The sequence below is a fragment of the Saccopteryx bilineata genome, chromosome 1, assembly GCF_036850765.1.
Source record: "Saccopteryx bilineata isolate mSacBil1 chromosome 1, mSacBil1_pri_phased_curated, whole genome shotgun sequence".
NCBI lineage: Eukaryota > Metazoa > Chordata > Mammalia > Chiroptera > Emballonuridae > Saccopteryx > Saccopteryx bilineata.
The window spans coordinates 406383316-406402794 of record NC_089490.1 but is presented as its reverse complement, the minus strand read 5'-3'; the positions used below and the strand labels follow the sequence as shown (position 1 = coordinate 406402794).

Below are 19479 nucleotides of genomic sequence, written 5' to 3'. Positions count from 1 at the left end.
GGGAGCCCCAGACTGAGTGGGGACACACAGCCCCGCTCTCAGGGAGCCCCAGACTGAGTGGGGACACACACCCAGCTCTCAGGGAGCCCCAGACTGAGTGGGGACACAGCCCAGCTCTCAGGGGGCCCCAGACTGAGTGGGGACACAGCCCAGGTCTCAGGGAGCCCCAGACTGAGTGGGGACACACAACCCAGGTCTCGGGGAGCCCCAGACTGAGTGGGGGACACAGCCCAGCTCTCAGGGAGCCCCAGACTGAGTGGGGACACACAGCCCAGGTCTCGGGGAGCCCCAGACTGAGTGGGGGACACAGCCCAGCTCTCAGGGAGCCCCAGACTGAGTGGGGACACACAGCCCAGCTCTCGGGGAGCCCCAGACTGAGTGGGGACACACAGCCCAGCTCTCGGGGAGCCCAAGACTGAGTAGGGACACAGCCCAGCTCTCGGGGAGCCCCAGACTGAGTGGGGACACACAGCCCAGCTCTCGGGGAGCCCAAGACTGAGTAGGGACACAGCCCAGCTCTCGGGGAGCCCCAGACTGAGTGGGGACACACAGCCCAGGTCTCGGGGAGCCCCAGACTGAGTGGGGACACAGCCCAGCTCTCGGGGAGCCCCAGACTGAGTGGGGACACACAGCCCAGCTCTCAGGGAGCCCCAGACTGAGTGGGGACACACAGCCCAGGTCTCAGGGGGCCCCAGACTGAGTGGGGACACACACCCCAGGTCTCGGGGGGCTGTAGACTGAGTGGGGACACACAGCCCAGGTCTCAGGGAGCCCCAGACTGAGTGGGGACACACAGCCCAGCTCTCAGGGGGCCCCAGACTGAGTGGGGGACACAGCCCAACTCTCAGGGAGCCCCAGACTGAGTGGGGACACACAGCCCAGCTCTCAGGGAGCCCCAGACTGAGTGGGGACACACAGCCCAGCTCTCAGGGAGCCCCAGACTGAGTGGGGGACACAGCCCAGGTCTCGGGGGGCCCCAGACTGAGTGGGGAGACACAGTGCGGGTCTTGGGGAGCCCTAGGCTGAAGCGGGAGACACAGCCCAGCTCTCAGGGGGCCCCAGACTGAGTGGGGACACACAGCCCAGCTCTCAGGGAGCCCCAGACTGAGTGGGGACACACAGCCCAGCTCTCAGGGAGCCCCAGACTGAGTGGGGGACACAGCCCAGCTCTCAGGGAGCCCCAGACTGAGTGGGGACACACAGCCCAGCTCTCAGGGGGCCCCAGACTGAGTGGGGAGACACAGCCCAGGTCTCAGGGAGCCCCAGACTGAGTGGGGACACAGCCCAGCTCTCAGGGGGCCCCAGACTGAGTGGGGACACACAGCCCAGCTCTCAGGGGGCCCCAGACTGAGTGGGGAGACACAGCCCAGCTCTCAGGGAGCCCCAGACTGAGTGGGGGACACAGCCTGGGTGTCGGGGGGCCCTTGGCTGAGTGGGGGACACATCCCAGGTCTTGGGGGGCCCTAGACTGAGTGGGGACACAGCCCAGCTCTCAGGGAGCCCCAGACTGAGTGGGGGACACAGCCTGGGTGTCGGGGGGCCCTTGGCTGAGTGGGGAGACACAGCCCAGCTCTCGGGGAGCCCCAGACTGAGTGGGGAGACATAGCCCAGGTCTTGGGGGGCTGTAGGCTGAGTGGGGAGACACAGCCCAGCTCTCAGGGAGCCCCAGACTGAGTGGGGGACACAGCCTGGGCATCGGGGGGCCCTTGGCTGAGTGGGGAGACACAGCCCAGGTCTCAGGGAGCCCCAGACTGAGTGGGGGACACAGCCCAGGTCTCAGGGAGCCCCAGACTGAGTGGGGGACACAGCCTGGGCATCGGGGGGCCCTTGGCTGAGTGGGAGACACAGCCCAGGTCTCAGGGAGCCCCAGACTGAGTGGGGGACACAGCCCAGGTCTCAGGGAGCCCCAGACTGAGTGGGGGACACAGCCCAGGTCTCAGGGAGCCCCAGACTGAGTGGGGGACACAGCCCAGCTCTCAGGGAGCCCCAGACTGAGTGGGGAGACACAGCCCAGGTCTCAGGGAGCCCCAGACTGAGTGGGGAGACAGCCCAGGTCTCAGGGAGCCCCAGACTGAGTGGGGGACACAGCCCAGGTCTCAGGGAGCCCCAGACTGAGTGGGGGACACAGCCCAGCTCTCAGGGGGCCCCAGACTGAGTGGGGAGACACAGCCCAGCTCTCAGGGGGCCCCAGACTGAGTGGGGGACACAGCCCAGGTCTCAGGGAGCCCCAGACTGAGTGGGGGACACAGCCCGGGTGTCGGGGGGCTGTAGACTGAGTGGGGAGACACAGCCCAGGTCTTGGGGAGCCCCAGACTGAGTGGGGAGACACAGCCCGGGTGTCGGGGGGCTGTAGACTGAGTGGGGAGACACAACGCAGGTCTTGGGGAGCCCTAGGCTGAGGCGGGAGACACAGCCCAGCTTTTAGGGAATTGTAAACTCGTGGGGTGAAGATAGCCCTGTTTGGGGGAGGACTGCTTTAATGGGGTGAGATGCAGCCTTGGCCTGAGACCCTGCAGACTTGGGGGGACGCCGCCCTGCCCTCCGGTACTCTCTGACCACGGGAGGCTGGGTCCAGCCACGTGGCAAGCGGGTCTGAGAGGGAGGAGGTGTGGCTGGGGGTCACTCTGGCCCTGCACCCCAGCCCAGCCTGAGCCCCTCTGCTCTCCTTCCCCCCCTCCCCAGCCTGGAGGCCTCAGAGACCCCTGAAGTGGACGAGGACGAGGGTTTCGGCGACTGGACCCAGAAACCAGAGCTGCGGCGTGGGCCCCCGCAGGAGGAGAGCCCAGAGGGGGAGACGCAGAACGGGCAAGTGGGGGCGAAGGCCCGGGGACGGGCCTCTGCAGGGGCTCGCCAGCCCCCCCGACTCATGCCTGAGCGATCGCCCTCCGCCCCTCTTCCCAGCCAGCTCCCCAACACGGCCCCACGGCTGAGAGGCTGGGGGGGAGGGAGGAAGAGAGCGAGACCGCGGTGGCGAGGGGCTGAGGGAGCGCGGTGAGGAAATCTCATTCCTGGGTTCCCCAGGGCCCTGGGCCCCATCCAGACCAGCTGCGGCCGGGGCGGGTGTTGCCACATCAGCCCACATCTGCAGCCCACTTACGTAATGGAGGCCCCCGCGCCCGCCCCTTCCTCCCTCGGGGGCTGGCGGGCCTCCATTCCCACGGAGGGGTGCAGGTATTTCCAGATGTGTGGGCCCGCGAGCTGGCCTGGGGGACAAGCTTTCCAGATGTGCCGACGTGTTTGCCGGTCTGAACCGGGGCGGGCGGGGGGCTGGGGCGGGTGTGGGGGGGACAATGTGCCCCTGGGCCTGGGGCTGGGGGCTGCTGCTCCCGGACCCCTGCCCCCACCCCAGTGCGGGGGTCTCAGCTGCGGGCTGTGTGCGCCCCTGTCCCCCTCTCTCTCCACATCCACCACCGTCCTGTGCTCAGGGTCCTGGTTCTGCTCAGGAGCTCCAGCTGGGGGGAGCACAGGGTCTCCCTTTGTCCTCAGTGTCACAAGACCCTCGTCTCTCCCACCTCCGGGCCACCCCCCAGCCCCTCCGAGCAGCCTTGCACTGTGGCTAAGAACCTTCCTGGGGTCCCCACCAAACCCTTTCACATCCAGCAAGCAGACTCCCACACTGCCCGGGCTGCGTGCCCAGGTGGGGGGCCCCCCCGATCCTGGCTCGGCTTTCTGCTCCCCAACTCCCCCAGGTGTCACCTGCCTTGGTAGGGGGGTGCACACTCTGCGTCTGAAGTGGGACTGGGGTCAGCAGGCCGGCCGCCGGCCCTGCGCCCCTTCTGTCCCCTTTCCCCAGCCTGCGGCTGCCGGCCGCTGTGCACCACCATTCTGGACAGCAGGGGGCACTTTGACTCTTCTGCTGAACCCCGGCTCTCCCGGCACCCGCACACCTGCCTGGCCCTGCACGCCCGAGGCCCGCGGCGGCTGAATGGGCCTTCTGTGTGCCTGCCGTGGGCTGGACCCCGGCCCACCCTGGGCGAGGGGTCTGGGTCTGGGTTGGCCTGAACACCAAGGGGCCTGAAATCATGGAAAATTCGAGAACTTCCCACCTTCCTCTCAGATGCAGAGCAGCAGGCAGCCAGCAGGCTGGCCTCCCCCACCCCGACCCCCCACCCCCGCCCTCTGTGGCCAGCTCTGTCAGGCCCCTCTCCTCAGGGACGCCTCTTTGTGGGGGACCTGTCCTGCCTGTCCCCCCAGCAGCTCGGCCCCCAGGCCTCTCACAGCCCCGGCCTCACTCCCGTGCAAGGACCTTCAGTCCCAGGTCTACTCGCCCCACAAGGAGCAGGGCAGCCTCGGTTCAGAGAGGCCAGCCAGCCTGGGCCACACGGGGGGGGGGGGGGGATGAGCAGCACGTGAGGCGGGGGCAGCCTGGGGTCCTGGTCTAGCCTGACGGCCCCCAAGGAGAGGGGCCGGCTCCTTGTGTCCTGACACCCATTTTCCCCAGAGGGTCTCTGGGTCTCTCGGCACTCGGTGGGTCTGATCACCTCTGCCTTGCCGGTGGGGGAAACTGAGTCTGGGAAACGGGAAGGAACTTGAGCCAAGCTATCAAGTGACCCTCCTTGTCCCCCTCTCTCCCCCAGGCCCCGTGGAAACCAGGATGAGGATGAACTGAGCCCGACTGGAGTCGGCCTAGAGGAGCTGCAGCTAGGCTGCGACTCGGAGCCCCGATGCGGGCTGGACCCAGAGCAGAGGGAGCCCAGGGGCCCCGGGGGGACCAGCCCAGGCCGCCTGAGCCCCGCAGAGCCCCCGGAGGCAGAGGGGCAGGTGACGGTGACGCCCTTCCCTCCGGCCGTGTGTTTCTGCTGCCCGCACAGGCCATGGGCCTGGTGGGGCCGTCCAGGGAGGGCCAGCTGCACACCTCGCTGGCCGTGGGCACCCTCCATGTCCTCAGAGAGTGCGGGACCAGGGGTGGGGTAGGGGGGCTTGGTGACCTTGTGTGGTCGTCTCTGCTGCAGAGAATTCCAGAACCGAAACACAGCAGGGCTTGGGAGGCCGGGAGGCCCAGGGAGGGGGAAATGAGCTGCTCCAGCCGGTTTCAGCTGGAGCAGGAGGAGGCACGGAGAGGGGTCGTCCGCTAGGTCCCCTGAGCTCAGATGCTTTGTTTCTAGTACCCAACATGTCAGCAGCCCAGGACCCCCAGTCCCTTGGTCTTGGAGGAGAATGCCGAACCGGGCTCACCTCCCTTGAGCCCCAGCACGAAAGTAGGTCAAGTCCCCGAGGCCTGCTGCCTGTTCCTCTCTGTTCCCCAGAAGCAGCTCCCGTCAGCCCCGGATCAGGGAACACGCGGCTCTTTCCCTGCCCACCCCCCCGTACCCCTGGCCCTCCCCATCCCCCCGTACCCCTGGCCCTCCCCACCCCCTGCCCAGGTCCTGTCCTGTCCTGTCCCAGGGAGCAGCACCAGGGCGGGGGGGCTGGAGTGTGGCTCGCTGGGCTCGGAAGGCTCACGCCCCTGCCCGCCCCGTACAGCTCATCGACAGGACTGAGTCCTTGAGCCGCTCCATCGAGAAGAGGTACGTCTGGCTGCTGTCCAGGCTGGGACCCAGAGTCCTCCAAGAGCAGGTCCAGAGAGGGGGTGCTGGTCTGGGGGCCTGAGAGAGCTCTCCTAGGGTCCAGAGTGGGGTGTGGAAGCTGAGGGAGGGGGCATGGTGCGTGACCCTTCTCCTGCCCTCCAGTAACAGTGTGAAGAGGTCCCAGCCGGCCCTGCCCATCTCCAAGATTGATGAGCGGCTGGAGCAGTACACCCAGGCCATCGAAGTACGGACGCTGACGCCCTCCTCTTCCTGTTCCGCTGGGCTTTCCCTCTGTTTGTGCAGCTGTTCCCCCATCCAACCAACAGCCCTCCACCCATCCAGCATCCTTCCAACCATTCAACATTCTTCCATCTAACCAACACCCCTACATCCATCCAACACCCCTCTATCCATCCAACCAACACCCTTCTATCCATCCAACCAACACTCCTCCATCCATCCAACACCCCTCTATCCATCCAACCAACACCCCTTTATCCATCCAACCAACACTCCTCCATCCATCCAACACCCCTCTATCCATCCATCCAACACCCCTCCATCCAACAACACCCATCCATCCAACCAACACCCCTCCATCCAACACCCATCCATCCATCCAACCAACACCCCTCTATCCATCCAACCAACACCCCCTATCCATCTATCCAACACCCCTCTATCCATCCAACCAACACTCCTCCATCCATCCAACACCCCTCTATCCATCCAACCAACACCCCTCTATCCATCCAACCAACACTCCTCCATCCATCCAACACCCCTCTATCCATCCATCCAACACCCCTCCATCCAACAACACCCATCCATCCAACCAACACCCCTACATCCAACACCCATCCATCCATCCAACCAACACCCCTCTATCCATCCATCCAACACCCCTCTATCCATCCATCCAACACCCCTCTATCCATCCAACCAACACTCCTCCATCCATCCAACACCCCTCTATCCATCCAACAACACCCCTCCATCCAACACCCATCCATCCATCCAACCAACACCCCTCTATCCATCCATCCAACACCCCTCTATCCATCCAACCAACACCCATCCATCCATCCAACCAACACCCCTCCATCCATCCAACCAACACCCCTCTATCCATCCATCCAACACCCCTCCATCCATCCAACACCCATCCATCCAACAACACCCCTCCATCCATCCAACCAACACCCCTCCATCCATCCAACCAACATGACCTCCATCCATCCAACCAACACCCCTCCATCCATCCAACCAACACCCCTCCATCCATCCAACACCCCTCTACCTATCCAACCAACACCCCTCCATCCATCCAACACCCCTCCATCCATCCAACAACACCCCTCCATCCAACACCCATCCATCCATCCAACCAACACCCATCCATCCATCCAACCAACACCCATCCATCCATCCAACCAACACCCCTCCATCCATCCAACAACCCTCTACCCATCCAACCAACACCCCTCCATCCATCCAACACCCTTCCATCCATCCAACAACACCCGTCCGTCCATCCAACACCCGTCCATCCATCCAACAACACCCGTCCGTCCACCCAACCAACACCCCTCCATCCATCCAACACCCCTCCATCCACCCAACAACACCCCTCCATCCATCCAACACCCCTCCATCCATCCAACACCCCTCCATCCACCCAACAACACCCCTCCATCCATCCAACACCCCTCCATCCATCCAACACCCCTCCATCCATCCATCCAACACCCCTCCATCCATCCAACACCCCTCCATCCATCCAACAACACCCCTCCATCCATCCAACACCCCTCCATCCATCCAACAACACCCCTTCATCCATCCAACACCCCTCCATCCATCCATCCAACACCCCTCCATCCATCCAACAACACCCGTCCGTCCATCCAACCAACACCCCTCCATCCATCCAACACCCCTCTACCCATCCAACCAATACCCCTCCATCCATCTAACAACACCCGTCCATCCATCCAACCAACACCCCTCCATCCATCCAACACCCCTCTACCCATCCAACCAACACCCCTCCATCCATCCAACAACACCCATCCGTCCATCCATCCAACACCCGTCCATCCATCCAACACCCCTCCATCCACTCAACAACACCCCTTCATCCATCCAACACCCCTCCATCCATCCATCCAACACCCCTCCATCCATCCATCCAACACCCCTTCATCCATCCAACAACACCCCTCCATCCATCCAACACCCCTCCATCCATCCAACAACACCCCTCCATCCATCCAACACCCCTCCATCCATCCATACAACACCCCTCCATCCATCCATACAACACCCCTCCATCCATCCAACAACACCCGTCCATCCATCCATCCAACACCCCTCTACCCATCCAACCAACACCCCTCCATCCATCCAACAACACCCGTCCGTCCATCCAGCCCCTTTCACATGCCAGCACCCTCCACCCCTCCCAGGCTCCCCAGCGGGGCCGTGAGCACATGAGGACAGCCCCCGCCTGTCCCACGTCCACCCATCCCTGAGTGCACTGGGTGGAGGAATGCAGGTCTCTTCAGAGTCCCTTGCCCCTGCTCTGTGTTTGAACACACTGCTGAGGAAACAGATGCAGAGGGTGCCTGTGTGCCGGAGGGTCTCACGGGGCCTCTCTGATGGGTCCCCTGTGCCTCTCCCCTGAAGTCGTCCTGGGCTCTGTCTTCTTCGCAGACTGCTGGCCGGACCCACAAGTTGACGCGCCAGCCCTCCATTGAGCTGCCCAGCATGGCCGTGGCGAGCTCCAAGAGCCTGTGGGAGACGGGGGAGGTGCAGGCGCAATCTGCCGCTAAGGCCCCCGCCTGCAAGGTAGGACCCCTGCCGGGGCAAGGCTGGGCTCCCCTGGTGAGGCGAGGGTGAGACCGGCAGGCTAGAGTGCTGGCAGACAGTGCACTGGGGCCCCCGGGGGGAGCTGGGGTCCACGGGGCCGACCCCTAGTGTGGAAGGCTGAGTGCAGAAGGCTGCTCGGCTGAGGGGAAGCAGGAAGCCCCACTGCCCTTCCCGACCTCTTCTGGGCTCTCGCAGGAGGAGGCAGGCAGGCGAGGCCAGGCAGGAGACAGGGGCCCAGGCTTCGAGCCCTGCGGCCGACAGTCGGCAGTTCTGACATGTCCCTTCTTCCACGCCCAGGACATTGTCGCTGGGGACATGAGCAAGAAAGGCCTCTGGGAGCAGAAGGGAGGCCCCAAGACCTCGTCCACCGTTAAGGTAGAGTCCAGACGTGGTGGGTGCAGGGATGTGGTGGGTGCAGGGACGTGGTGGGTGCAGGGACGTGGTGGGTGCAGGGACGGCGGGCCCAGCAGGTGAGAGCAGGGAGGGCCGTTCTCGGTGCATCCAGACGGGCTTCCCGGAAGCGGCATCGACTCCCTTTGCCATGCTCCCCTTTGCTCTCGGTCTCCTCCCCCGTCAGAGCACCGCATCTGGGAAGAGGTACAAGTTCGTGGCCACCGGGCACGGGAAGTACGAGAAGGTGCTGATGGACGAGGGCTCGGCGCCCTGAGCCTTCCCTCCAGGTGAGTCCCAGGGCAGCGGGGGGAGCAGCGTGTGCTGTGCGCTGTGAAGCGGGCCGTCCCGGGACAGTGGCGGCGTAGACGGCGGGGGGCCGGCTGTGCTTCAGGCTGACGGGGAGCTTGTGAGGGTCCGATGCCCAGCCTCAGCGCTGGCCAGGGCCCAGACTCCTCCGATCACCCACCTCTGTCAGTTCATCCCCACCCCCACCCGACATCGCACCCCATTCCTTCTGCCCTCGGCCCCTGCTCAGCCACTCTCCGGGTGGGACGTTCAGGCTTCCCTCTCGTGGGGAGGCCACCACTGGGACCCTCGGGCAGGCGAGGTTGTCCCCGGCCGCCACAGGGGCCAGGACCTCTGGTCTACCCCTCCTTGTCCCAGCGGGGACCTCTCTCTGGTTTCCACCGCTCTTCCCGTCCCCTGACGCAGTCAGAAAGGTGACCCACTGCCATGTGGTGGGTGATACAGTTTTATTAGCAGTCTGGGCCCCAGGATCCATTTACAGCACCCATTAAGTCCTGGGGTGGGGGGGCGGCCAGCCCCCTATGGACTCTGCCTCCTTTCCTGAGTCCGGCTGGGGGGGGACGGGACGGTGACAGAAGGCCTCCCCGTACCTCTGTGTCCCTCTCCCGACTCCTCTGTGTCCCTCTCCCGGCTCCTCTGTGTCCCTCTCCCACCCGGCTCCTCTGTGTCCCTCTCCCGGCTCCTCTGTGTCCCTCTCCCACCCGGCTCCTCTGTGTCCCTCTCCCGGCTCCTCCGTGTCCCTCTCCCGACTCCTCCGTGTCCCTCTCCCGACTCCTCCGTGTCCCTCTCCCGGCTCCTCCGTGTCCCTCTCCCGGCTCCTCCGTGTCCCTCTCCCTGCTCCTCCATGTCCCTCTCCCGGCTCCTCCGTGTCCCTCTCCCGGCTCCTCCGTGTCCCTCTCCCGACTCCTCCGTGTCCCTCTCCCAGCTCCTCTGTGTCCCTCTCCCAGCTCCTCTGTGTCCCTCTCCCAGCTCCTCTGTGTCCCTCTCCCGCCCGGCTCCTCTGTGTCCCTCTCCCAGCTCCTCCATGTCCCTCTCCCGTCTGCCTCAAAGTCTGTCACCCACTGCGTCTAGTGCAGGGGTCTCAAACTCGCCCCCGCCGAACAATTTTGTGCGGCCCGCAGACTAATCCACGAAGTTCAAAATATTTTGGATAAAATTAAGTAAGCCTAGGGGCCTACTTGTATTGTTCATTTCTCTAGCATCCTAGCTAGATATTAGCTTAGTTAACAGCAGTTGTGATGCGAACTACAGTTTCTGGTCGTTTTGTGACAGAGTAAACTGCATGTACGATTGTGCTTGTTGTACTGATTTTTTTTTGTTTTCAACTGCAGTGAGAAAAGTGTTGCGTAACAGTTGCCTTTTGTAGACCTAGTGCGGCCCGCCGAACAGCTGTGATCTTGCTCTGCGGCCCACAGGCTGAGTTGAGTTTGAGACCCCTGCTCTAGGGACTGGGCCTGGTGCTCCTCCCTCCCAGGCTTCCCTGGAGGAGACCTGGGCAGACACTACATGTGAGGTCCCTCTGTCCAATCCCCTGCCTCACAGTGGACGTGGGCACTTCCTGCCCTTCCTGCTGTCAACCTCCATACTCTGCCCCTTCCAAACATGGAGACCATGGCCCCCCCCCCCCCCCCCCCACCCCGCTCCCAGCCTGTCCCACCTCCCCCTGGTCTTTGAGCTCCTGTCTACTCTACCTGTCCGTCCTGATGCTATAGCCACCCTGTGTCCCTCAGTCCCCAACGTGCTCTGTCCAGTTCATCTGTCCCTGTTAGCCCTTCTCCAATGGCCTGGGGCGCCTTCCGAACCACCCCACAGTCCTGGGCCCCGGGGCCACCCCTGCGGGCCGTTCACCGGAGCCCCCAGCCGGCCGCCGTGCGGTTGAAGTCCTTGGGCTGGAGGCCGAGGCCGGCGGCTGCGTGGGGGCCGGGCAGGGGCCGGGTGGCCGCCTCCTGCAGCTTCCGGGCGTTGAAGCGGGGTCGGCACAGGAAGGGCAGGCGGCCGAGGCCGGCCAGGTGGCCCACCCCGTCCCGGTGCCCGGCCGGGCCGCTGCGGGACTCGGCCACCGACATGCGGTACAGCACGGCATCCCACAGCCTGGAGGCCCGGGAGGCGGGCGGCCGGGGGGTCGGGGCGGCGGGGGCCGTGGCCTGCTGCTCCGGGCACTCGAGGCCTGGCTCCAGCTCCGGCCCCGGCCCCGGGGACGGGGCCTCCCTCGCCTCCTCCATCAGCTGCTTCCTGAGGCGCGTCCAGCCGCTGAGGCGAGGCTTCGGCGACACTTTGGGGGCAGGGCATGGGCTGGGGCCCAAGGGTAAGGCGGGGGCCGGGGCCCCTTGAAGGTGGGGGGCCTGCCCGGCATCGGCGGCAGGGCCGACAGTGGGGGGCCCCCCCGGGCGCTCGGCGTGGGGGGCCGTGGGGGCCGGCCTGTGAGGCGAGGGCCCCGGTGAGCGGTAGGTGGGGGCCACGGGCACCACAACCCGGGGGCTGGCCTCTCTGGGCCCCGGGGCCTGACAGCCAGAGGGCGGCCTGGGTGCTGGGGGACCCTCAGACCAGGGCCTGGCCGTCTGGACCTCGGCAGGAAGGGGGCGGATGTGGGCCACCGGGATCGAAGGCTGGGAGCCGGGAGGGCAAGGGGCTGGGTCTCGGTCCTGGCCCCCGGACCCCCGATCCGGACCCATCGGGGGGAGCTCCGGGGTCTTGTCCTTTGGGGGTGGCCCCGGCTGGGTGTGCACCTGGCTGGTGTGGGCACCCCCCGCCGTGAGAGCTGGCACCGGGGTGCAGCCCTGGGGGCCCAGGGTGGCGAGCCGGGGCCCCGGGGTCTGGAAGTGGGCGGCCAGGCTCCTCCTGTGTGGGGTGACGCTGAGCGAGACAGTGGACGTCCGCAGGGGGGACACCAGGCGGGGGACGCCGGGGGGCGTGGGGGGCGGGCGGGAGGGGCAGGGCGGCCGCCACGCCGGGGGCCTCGGCGGGGCGCGGGGCTGGGGCCTCCTGGTCGTGGCTGGCCTCACTCACGGGGGACAGGGAGGTGCGGAAGGCCCCCGGGGGGGCCGAGGGCCCTCCCCCCACCAGCTTCCTCCGGGCCGCCTTCCTCAGGAGCTTCTGCAGACGCAGGTTGTCCTTCCCGGGCTTCGGCAGCAGGGGCGGCGGGGGCCCAGGAGGGCACTGGGGGCACAGGCCCGCCGCGGCGGGGGGCATCGAGGCCGCCGAGATGAGCATTATCCGTGCACTCTGGGGCGGGGAAGGACAAGGACGGCTGTCAGCCAGCCCTCCGCCACTCCCCACCCCCCTCCTGGGGGGCACACCGTCCCCCGGCTGTCCTGGGGGGACCGCGGCCCAGAGGAGCCGCCGCTTGACCCTCAGCACCCCGCTTCCTGAGCGCTGGGCCCCCGCCGGGTGCGTCCCCAGCGCATGTCTGTTCGTCTGTATCGGCAGCTCTCCGTGGGAGGCTCCACTGTCACCCCCGGTCAGCAGCGAGCCCACAGAGGCCCGAGCCGCCGGTGGGTGATGGACGAGGGCTGGAGCCCCGCCGGGGCCGGGAGACCCACAGGCCGGCTCCGCGCGGGGGTGGGGGCGGGGGCACGTGCTGGGTGGGGCGCCCGCCAAGGCAGGAAGAGCGCCCGCCCGCAGACGCGTGAGGGGCGCCGTGCCGTCGCCGGCCCCGACCACAGGCGCGTCCGCTGTGAGCCAGCGGCGAGGGCGGCGGCCAGGGGCTCGGGGGGCCGGGGCTGCACCATCGGAGGTCGATTGGCCCGGAGGTGGGAGCCGCTTTCGCTGAGCTACGCTAAACGGACCCCCCCGCAGACCTGGCTGGGGTGGTCGGGGCCAAGCCGCCCGCCCCGTTCTGGTTTCTGGGCCACGTGCTTGCCAGGACGTTGACAAACGGTGTCTGGGTCCAGCCGGAGGCCGCCGGCGTGGGGGAAGGAGGGGAGGCCCGGGGCCCGGGGGCTTCTGCCAGCCAGGAACGGGCAGGCCTGGGGCGGTGCCCGAGGGGTCTGCCTTGGGGCTCGCTCGGGGGGGGGGCAGGACTCCCACCACCACAGAAACCCCAGGCCTAGCTCTCTCTGGGGGCTGGGGGCTGCCAGGCTAGCAAGCAAACAGGTGATGGGCAGCATTCCCTCGGCCTCGAGTCCTGAGCGAGGCCCAGGGCAGCAGAGCCTCAGCCCCAGGACCAGACCTCCGAGGTGGAGGCAGAGGCTGGCTCCAGAGGCCGGAGCAGAGAGGCCGCTCCCGGTGCCGGGACGGGTGGGCGGGCGGGGCCAGGACGGCCACCAGAGAAAGGCTGGAGGCTGGGAGGGGCTGGGGGTCCCCTCAGTCACGGGACTGCAGCCTAACGCCCCCATCCCACCTGTGTTTCAGCTGTCCTCAGGCCCAGTGCAGGCTAGGGGCTCCCTCCGCGCTCCCCCATCCATGCTCCCAGGGGAGAGTCCGGCCAGAGGCACCCCCCCTGCCCAAGCCCTGCCGAAGAAGCCGCTTCCCACTGCCCGCCTGGCTGCCCACGCCCCTCCAACACCTGCCGCTGCCGCTGCCGCCACCTCTGTCCCTGGACCTTCCAGCCCCTCTCCCCTCCCGCCCCCTGACCCACCGGCTCTGCCTCTCACAGCCCCGGAGGAACGGCATTCTCACTGCCGCTTGGCTAAGGGAACCGTCCCCACAGAGGCCAAGCGCGCGCGAGGAAGGTGCTGCCTTTGCAGAGAGAGGGCGCGGCCGGGGGGACACCCCGGAAGGCGCTGCCTTGGCAGAGAGAGGGCGCGGCCGGGGGGACACCCCGTCAGGAGCCACCGGCGCCTGTGCTGCCCGCCCAGGCATGTGACCCTCCCTGCCTCCTGCTTGCCACCCCCTCCGTTCTGTGCAATAAAGCTCTTCCTGTCCCCAGGCGCTGGCCCGTCAGTGCTCACTAGCTGGGGGAGACACGGGGGGGGGCGGACCAGGGGGCAAAGGCCACCCACCAGCCTGGTGGTGGGACCCAGCCCGTGGCCTCTGGGTTCAGACACGCAGCCCTCTCCCGTGGCCTCTGGGGACCTGGGGTGAGGGGTGGCCCAAGTCAGGGCACGCACCAGGGGTGGGGTTCAGCCCTCCTCGCCCAGAATGTCTTTGATGTCTCTCCTGCCTTGACTGGCTTGATATAAACTTCCTTGCACCCAAAACAGTGTGCACTTCTGGTCTGTGCACCCCCTCCCCCCAAGGACAAGACCTGCCTTGGGGTCTCCCCTCCATCCCAGTACCTAGGAGTTGCTCAGTGATGTTTCAGGGGATGGATGATGGATGGATGGATGGTGGATGGAAGGTAGATGGGTAAATGGATGGATGATGGATGGATGGATGGATGGATGGATGGATGATGGATGGATGGATGGATGGTGGATGGATGGATGGATGATGGATGGATGGATGGATGGATGGTGGATGGATGGATGGATGGATGATGGATGGATGGATGGATGGTGGATGGATGGATGGATGGATGATGGATGGATGGATGGATGGATGGTGGATGGATGGATGATGGATGGATGGATGGATGGATGATGGATGGATGGATGGATGGTGGATGGATAGATGGATGGATGATGGATGGATGGATGGATGGATGGTGGATGGATGGATGGTGGATGGATGGATGGATGGATGGATGGATGGATGATGGATGGATGGATGGATGGTGGATGGTGGATGGATAGATGGATGGATGGATGATGGATGGATGGTGGATGGATGGATGGATGGTGGATGGTGGATGATGGATGGTGGATGGATGGTGGATGGATGGATGGATGGATGATGGATGGATGGATGATGGATGGATGGTGGATGGATGGATGGATGGTGGATGGTGGATGGTGGATGGATGGTGGATGGATGGTGGATGGATGGATGGATGGATGATGGATGGATGGATGGATGGATGGTAGATGGATGGATGATGGATGGATGGTGGATGGATAGATGGATGGATGGGTGGATGGTGGATGGATGGATGATGGATGGATGGATGATGGATGGATGGATGGATGGATGGTGGATGGATGGATGGATGGTGGATGGATAGATGGATGGATGGATGGTGGATGGAAGGTAGATGGGTAAATGGATGGATGGGTGAGTGGATGGACGGAGGACAGGACAGATAAGTGGATGATGGATAAATGGAGAAACAGATGAGTGGGTAGATGGATGGTGGATGGGTTGGCAGATGAATGGTGGATAGGTGGATGGATGGAAGAATGGATGATGGATGGATGGGTGGATAGATGGATGGATAAATGGAAGACAGGACAGATAAATGGATGATGGATAAGTGGAGAAATTGATAGGTTTGTGGATGGTGGATGGAGGGATGGGTTGGTGGAGAGATGGGTGGATAGATAGACGGATGATGGATAGATGGATGAATGGATGGGTAAACGAAAAACAGGATGGATAAGTGGATGATGGATGGGTGGAGAAATAGATGGGTTGGCAGATGATGCATGGATGGGTGGGTGGGTGAGCAGGTGGGTGGACGGGTCTATAGAAGAATGAAGGGTAGATGGACAGGAAGTGGTTGTGTGAAGAGTAAACAGGAGAAGAAATGAAGAGGCAGTTAGAGAAACGTCTGCTTCCCAGCACAACCGGCGGAGGGCTGAGTGGATGGGTATGGACATGTGGATGGAAAGGTGGATGGATGAATGGACGATGAGAAAGAGATGGAGAGAGAGGGAGGGAAATGGACAGTGAAGGTGAGAATGGATGCATAAAAGTGAACGAGTGGTTGGGTGGAATGAACACAGATACAAAGTAGAAGGTGGGGAGGAGTCCTTCCCCATCCAACCTCCTCTCCCTCGGCCTGCTCCCAGGTCTGACTCTGGGCCCTGCCACCCTTGGCGTTAGGAGAGCCCCTTTGCAGAGCCAGCCTGGGACCCTGGGCTTTCTGGCTCTGCTCAGAGGCCTCCATCGGCCGAGGTCAAAGTCCGCCAGCCTCCCCAGACCCAGAGGAAACCCGGCAACTCAGAGGTGTAACGCTCACAGAAGTCAAGGCTGCCTTCTCTCGCCCTGGCCCACGTCTGAGGCAGTGCCCAGGGGACACGGAGCTCGCTCCATTCCCGTAGCTGGATGGGGCATTCGCTGAGGACAAGCAGGCAGAGGCAAGCCCCAAGGTCCACAGCTGGGCCGTGAGCCAGAACCAGAGTGGACAACCCAAAGGAGCAAGAGGCGGGCGGGGTGGACGGCGTCAAGGAGGCACACCCGCCACGCTGTCTCCTCTCAGGTCCTCGGCACCTGGCCCGGTCCCTGGGTACTGCTGAGGTCACCGATGCCGTGACTCAGGACCTAGGGTCGGTGCCTTCCCACCACAGAGACCAAGAGGCTCAGAGGGACCACTGCCCAGAGAGGGACCACCGCCCAGGGCCGGGGAGACGGGACTGGCTGGGGTGCCAGAGCATTGCCGCCCCCTGTCTGTGCTCTCACCTGAGAGGCCTCCCCACACACACAGGAGGCAGGGGAGCCCTGACTGCTCGTCCCTCAGCAGCACCCAGGGCGTGTGGGGCGGCAGCCGCCTGGGGCTGGGGACACGCGGTGTCAGCAGCCTCCGCCCGGGGCCTGGCAGGGCCGGGCACGCTGCAGCGCCAACAGGCACCCGGCGGGCTCCCAGTCCAACTCCAGGCTCTCAGACACTCAAGCCCCCTGGGGTCCCACCACACACACGCTGGGGTCCCAGCCAAGATCGAGGGACCCCTGGCCCTCCCCACCATCCTGGGGGTCACCCCCAAGGACAGCTGGAATCAAGACACTTGGGGGACCCTCCTTCCCTAGCCCTACTTTAGCCTCACCCACTGCGGAAGCTCGACCCACACTGTCCCCCCGGGCGGAGGCCCTGGAGTTGGTTCTCAAACTCTGGCTGAAGTGAAGACCCATCCCCCCCACCCCCCACCCCCCACCCCCACACACAGCCTGGGCTGGGCCGCCCTACACCCTGACTCCACTGCCTCTCCAGACCCCGGCCGAGGCCCCTGCCAGGCCCTGCCCCCTCCGCCTTCACCCCAGCCTGCCCAGGCCGGCGGGCAGGGTGTGGATTACCTGTCACAGGCCCTCAGCTGCCGGCCGCCAGTCCGGCTGCCGTGCTTGCTAGCGTGCTGTACCGCAGGCCCAGCGCCTGAGGGGGAGGTCACCGATGCCCAGAATAAAATCTGCCCCGTCCCTCTGACCTCAGCGCCTGCGCCCGGGCTCAGCTGGTTCACGGGAGAGCCCCTGCCAGAGGCCCAGGCCGCGGAGCGGGCAGCCACCCTCCTCTGCTGGCCAAGTGGGGTCACTGCAGGTGCGGCCCCTGGGAGCACCCTGGCCCGAGGGTGGGGAGCACGGCCCCTGCCGTCCGAACGGAGCTGTGTCCTCCGGGCCGGGCTCCAGGATGGCCTGCACCTCGGGCCGGCCGCTCTCTGACACTGTCCTCATGTGTGTCCCTCTGGAGGGTCCCTGGGTCTTTGTTAGCAGAGCAAGAAGAGCCAGCCTGAGCAGGGACGTCACCCCTACCGCGGGGGATGTGAGCAGGGCAGTCCCAGAAGCCACACAGGGGCCCTACAATGAACCCTCTGGGCAGGACGTGGGTCCGAAGTGGCCACGGGTCAGGGCTGTGTGGGGCGCACCAAACCCTTGCCCAGCCAAGGACCCGCACAGGGGGAGACAAAGGCATCGGGCTGGAGAAAGTCAGAGTTCTGACCTGCGGGACAGGGACGCCCCTAGCAGCTCCCATCTCTGGGGCTCCCCATGCACACATCCCTGCCTGTCTAGGGTCCCTGTGGCTTCATCTCCAACTTGTAGGGATGAGACGAGGTGCAACAAGAGCCTTCCAGAAGCTTCCGAGGGCCTAGAGCAGGCACGGAGCAGGGTGAAGCTGAGACGCGTTAGCCTCCCGGGGCCGGTCATCCTAATGTCCCCGGCTCGAAGACCCAGAGGCTGGGGATCTCCGCAGTGTCTCCCAAGACCACCCCTGTCCTGGGTGCCAGCCCACCCGCTGTTGTCCCTGGGGACCCCACCATCCAGGGTGGGCCGGCCCCTGTGTCTGAGCCCCAGGAGTCTGGAAGGAGGTCTCAGGCTCTCTGCTCTCGTCCCGCTTGGTGTCTTGGTCTCCGTAATTCAAGGGGCAGGGCCGTGGGAGCCAGTGGCCTCGCTGGTCAGCACGGGGAAAGCTGGAGGCTGGAGCGAGATGTCTGCCACGTGCAGTCCTGAGGAGAAAGGCAGGGGCCCCCGGGGACGTGGCCAGGCCCCCGGGGAGAGGGGCCTGCAGGGTCTGGACCCCCAGACTGGGGTCTCCAGGCTGACGGCACAGCAGTGGCCCCTGGCCTCGGGAGACACCACCCCCTGGCGGTGGGACTTACTCCTCTTGCCCATCATGTGCCCCAGTGGCGTCCACCCAGAGGGCCGGCCGGGTCTGGCTTCAGTGTGGCTCGGATGTGTGATGGGGGTCTGGTCGAGGGTTCGGAGTCCTCCACTCTATGGGGGGGGGTGTCTGTGAGTCTGAGTCTTGGCTACTTCCTCCAGTGGGGGAGACAGGTGGGCTGGGGGCAACGTGTAACGCACCCGGGCTGTACGGACCCCTTTTCTGGGCAAAGTGCACCCCCACCGTCACCTCAGACCAAGGGGGCAGCTGAGGGCTAGGGAACTGGGGGGCCCCAGCGTTGGGGACCCCCGTGCCAGGCTGGCCCAAGGAGAATGGCTACGGCGTCCCTGGGGCCACCCAATACCTCCTGTCAATACCTCCTCAGCCATCAAGAATGTGCCCTCTGTCGAGAAAGTAAAAATAGAAGCTGACACCCCCCCCCGGGGGGGGGGGCAGACCTTGTCTCCTTGTAGACACGGCCCCATCCTCACCTCCTTGAGCCTCCTCCTCAGATATTCCTATACTTGGTAAGGGGCCCGCGTGGGCACGGCCCGGGCCACCCAGCCCCTGACCAATGGGCAGCTGGGAAAGATCAAATGTCACTATAACATGAGGGTGTGGGGCCAGGAGGGCAGTGTCTGAGCCGGTCCTGTCCACAGGGAGCTCCGTCCAGCCTTCTCTTCAGACTCAGCGCAGGTGGGTATGGTCAAGAGTGAGTAGCCGGCCCGGGGCTGGGTGGGGCCGGCTGTGCCCGCCCGGCGTCTGTCAGAGACCCATGCCGGGCGCTGAGGCTTCAGGGCACCGTGCGGGAAGGGGCACAGTTCTAAGCGTGGCAGCTGGGTGAACCCAGGAAGCCGCACCAGGACCCCCAAAGGGCTGGGGGCTGGCATCGGGGTGGCCCGGTGTTCTCTGAGCTCCGGAAGAGGCTGTTCAGAACAACACAAGAAGAGAGCATACCAAACCAGCACCCAGGGGCAGTGGAGGCTCGAGGAGGAAGCTGGACCTTCTAGAAGGCCCGCGGGGGAGAGGGCCGTCCCTAGGCCAGGGCTTGGAAAGGGC

General features: G+C 65.0%; 2 protein-coding genes across 2 annotated transcripts in view; one reads left to right on the top strand and one right to left on the bottom strand.

Annotated features, from left to right (window-relative positions):
- The window catches only part of LSP1 (lymphocyte specific protein 1), a 38650-nt gene extending 24707 nt beyond the window's left edge, over positions 1-13943 (top strand). The window contains exons 3-11 of the mRNA XM_066252367.1: positions 2683-2805; positions 4578-4761; positions 5106-5198; positions 5464-5507; positions 5670-5751; positions 8223-8357; positions 8676-8753; positions 8956-9058; positions 13428-13943. Of these exons, the coding sequence (XP_066108464.1) occupies positions 2683-2805; positions 4578-4761; positions 5106-5198; positions 5464-5507; positions 5670-5751; positions 8223-8357; positions 8676-8753; positions 8956-9045 (829 nt within the window). The 3' untranslated portion in view covers positions 9046-9058; positions 13428-13943. The remainder of the gene's footprint in view (positions 1-2682; positions 2806-4577; positions 4762-5105; positions 5199-5463; positions 5508-5669; positions 5752-8222; positions 8358-8675; positions 8754-8955; positions 9059-13427) is intronic.
- On the bottom strand, positions 9066-17917 carry PRR33 (proline rich 33). Its single transcript, XM_066252365.1, is given in 3 exon segments — positions 9066-12004; positions 12006-12299; positions 17761-17917. Coding segments are annotated over 3 exon segments (1434 nt in total). The 5' UTR covers positions 17818-17917; the 3' UTR covers positions 9066-10921.
- Positions 17918-19479: the final 1562 nt, after the last annotated feature.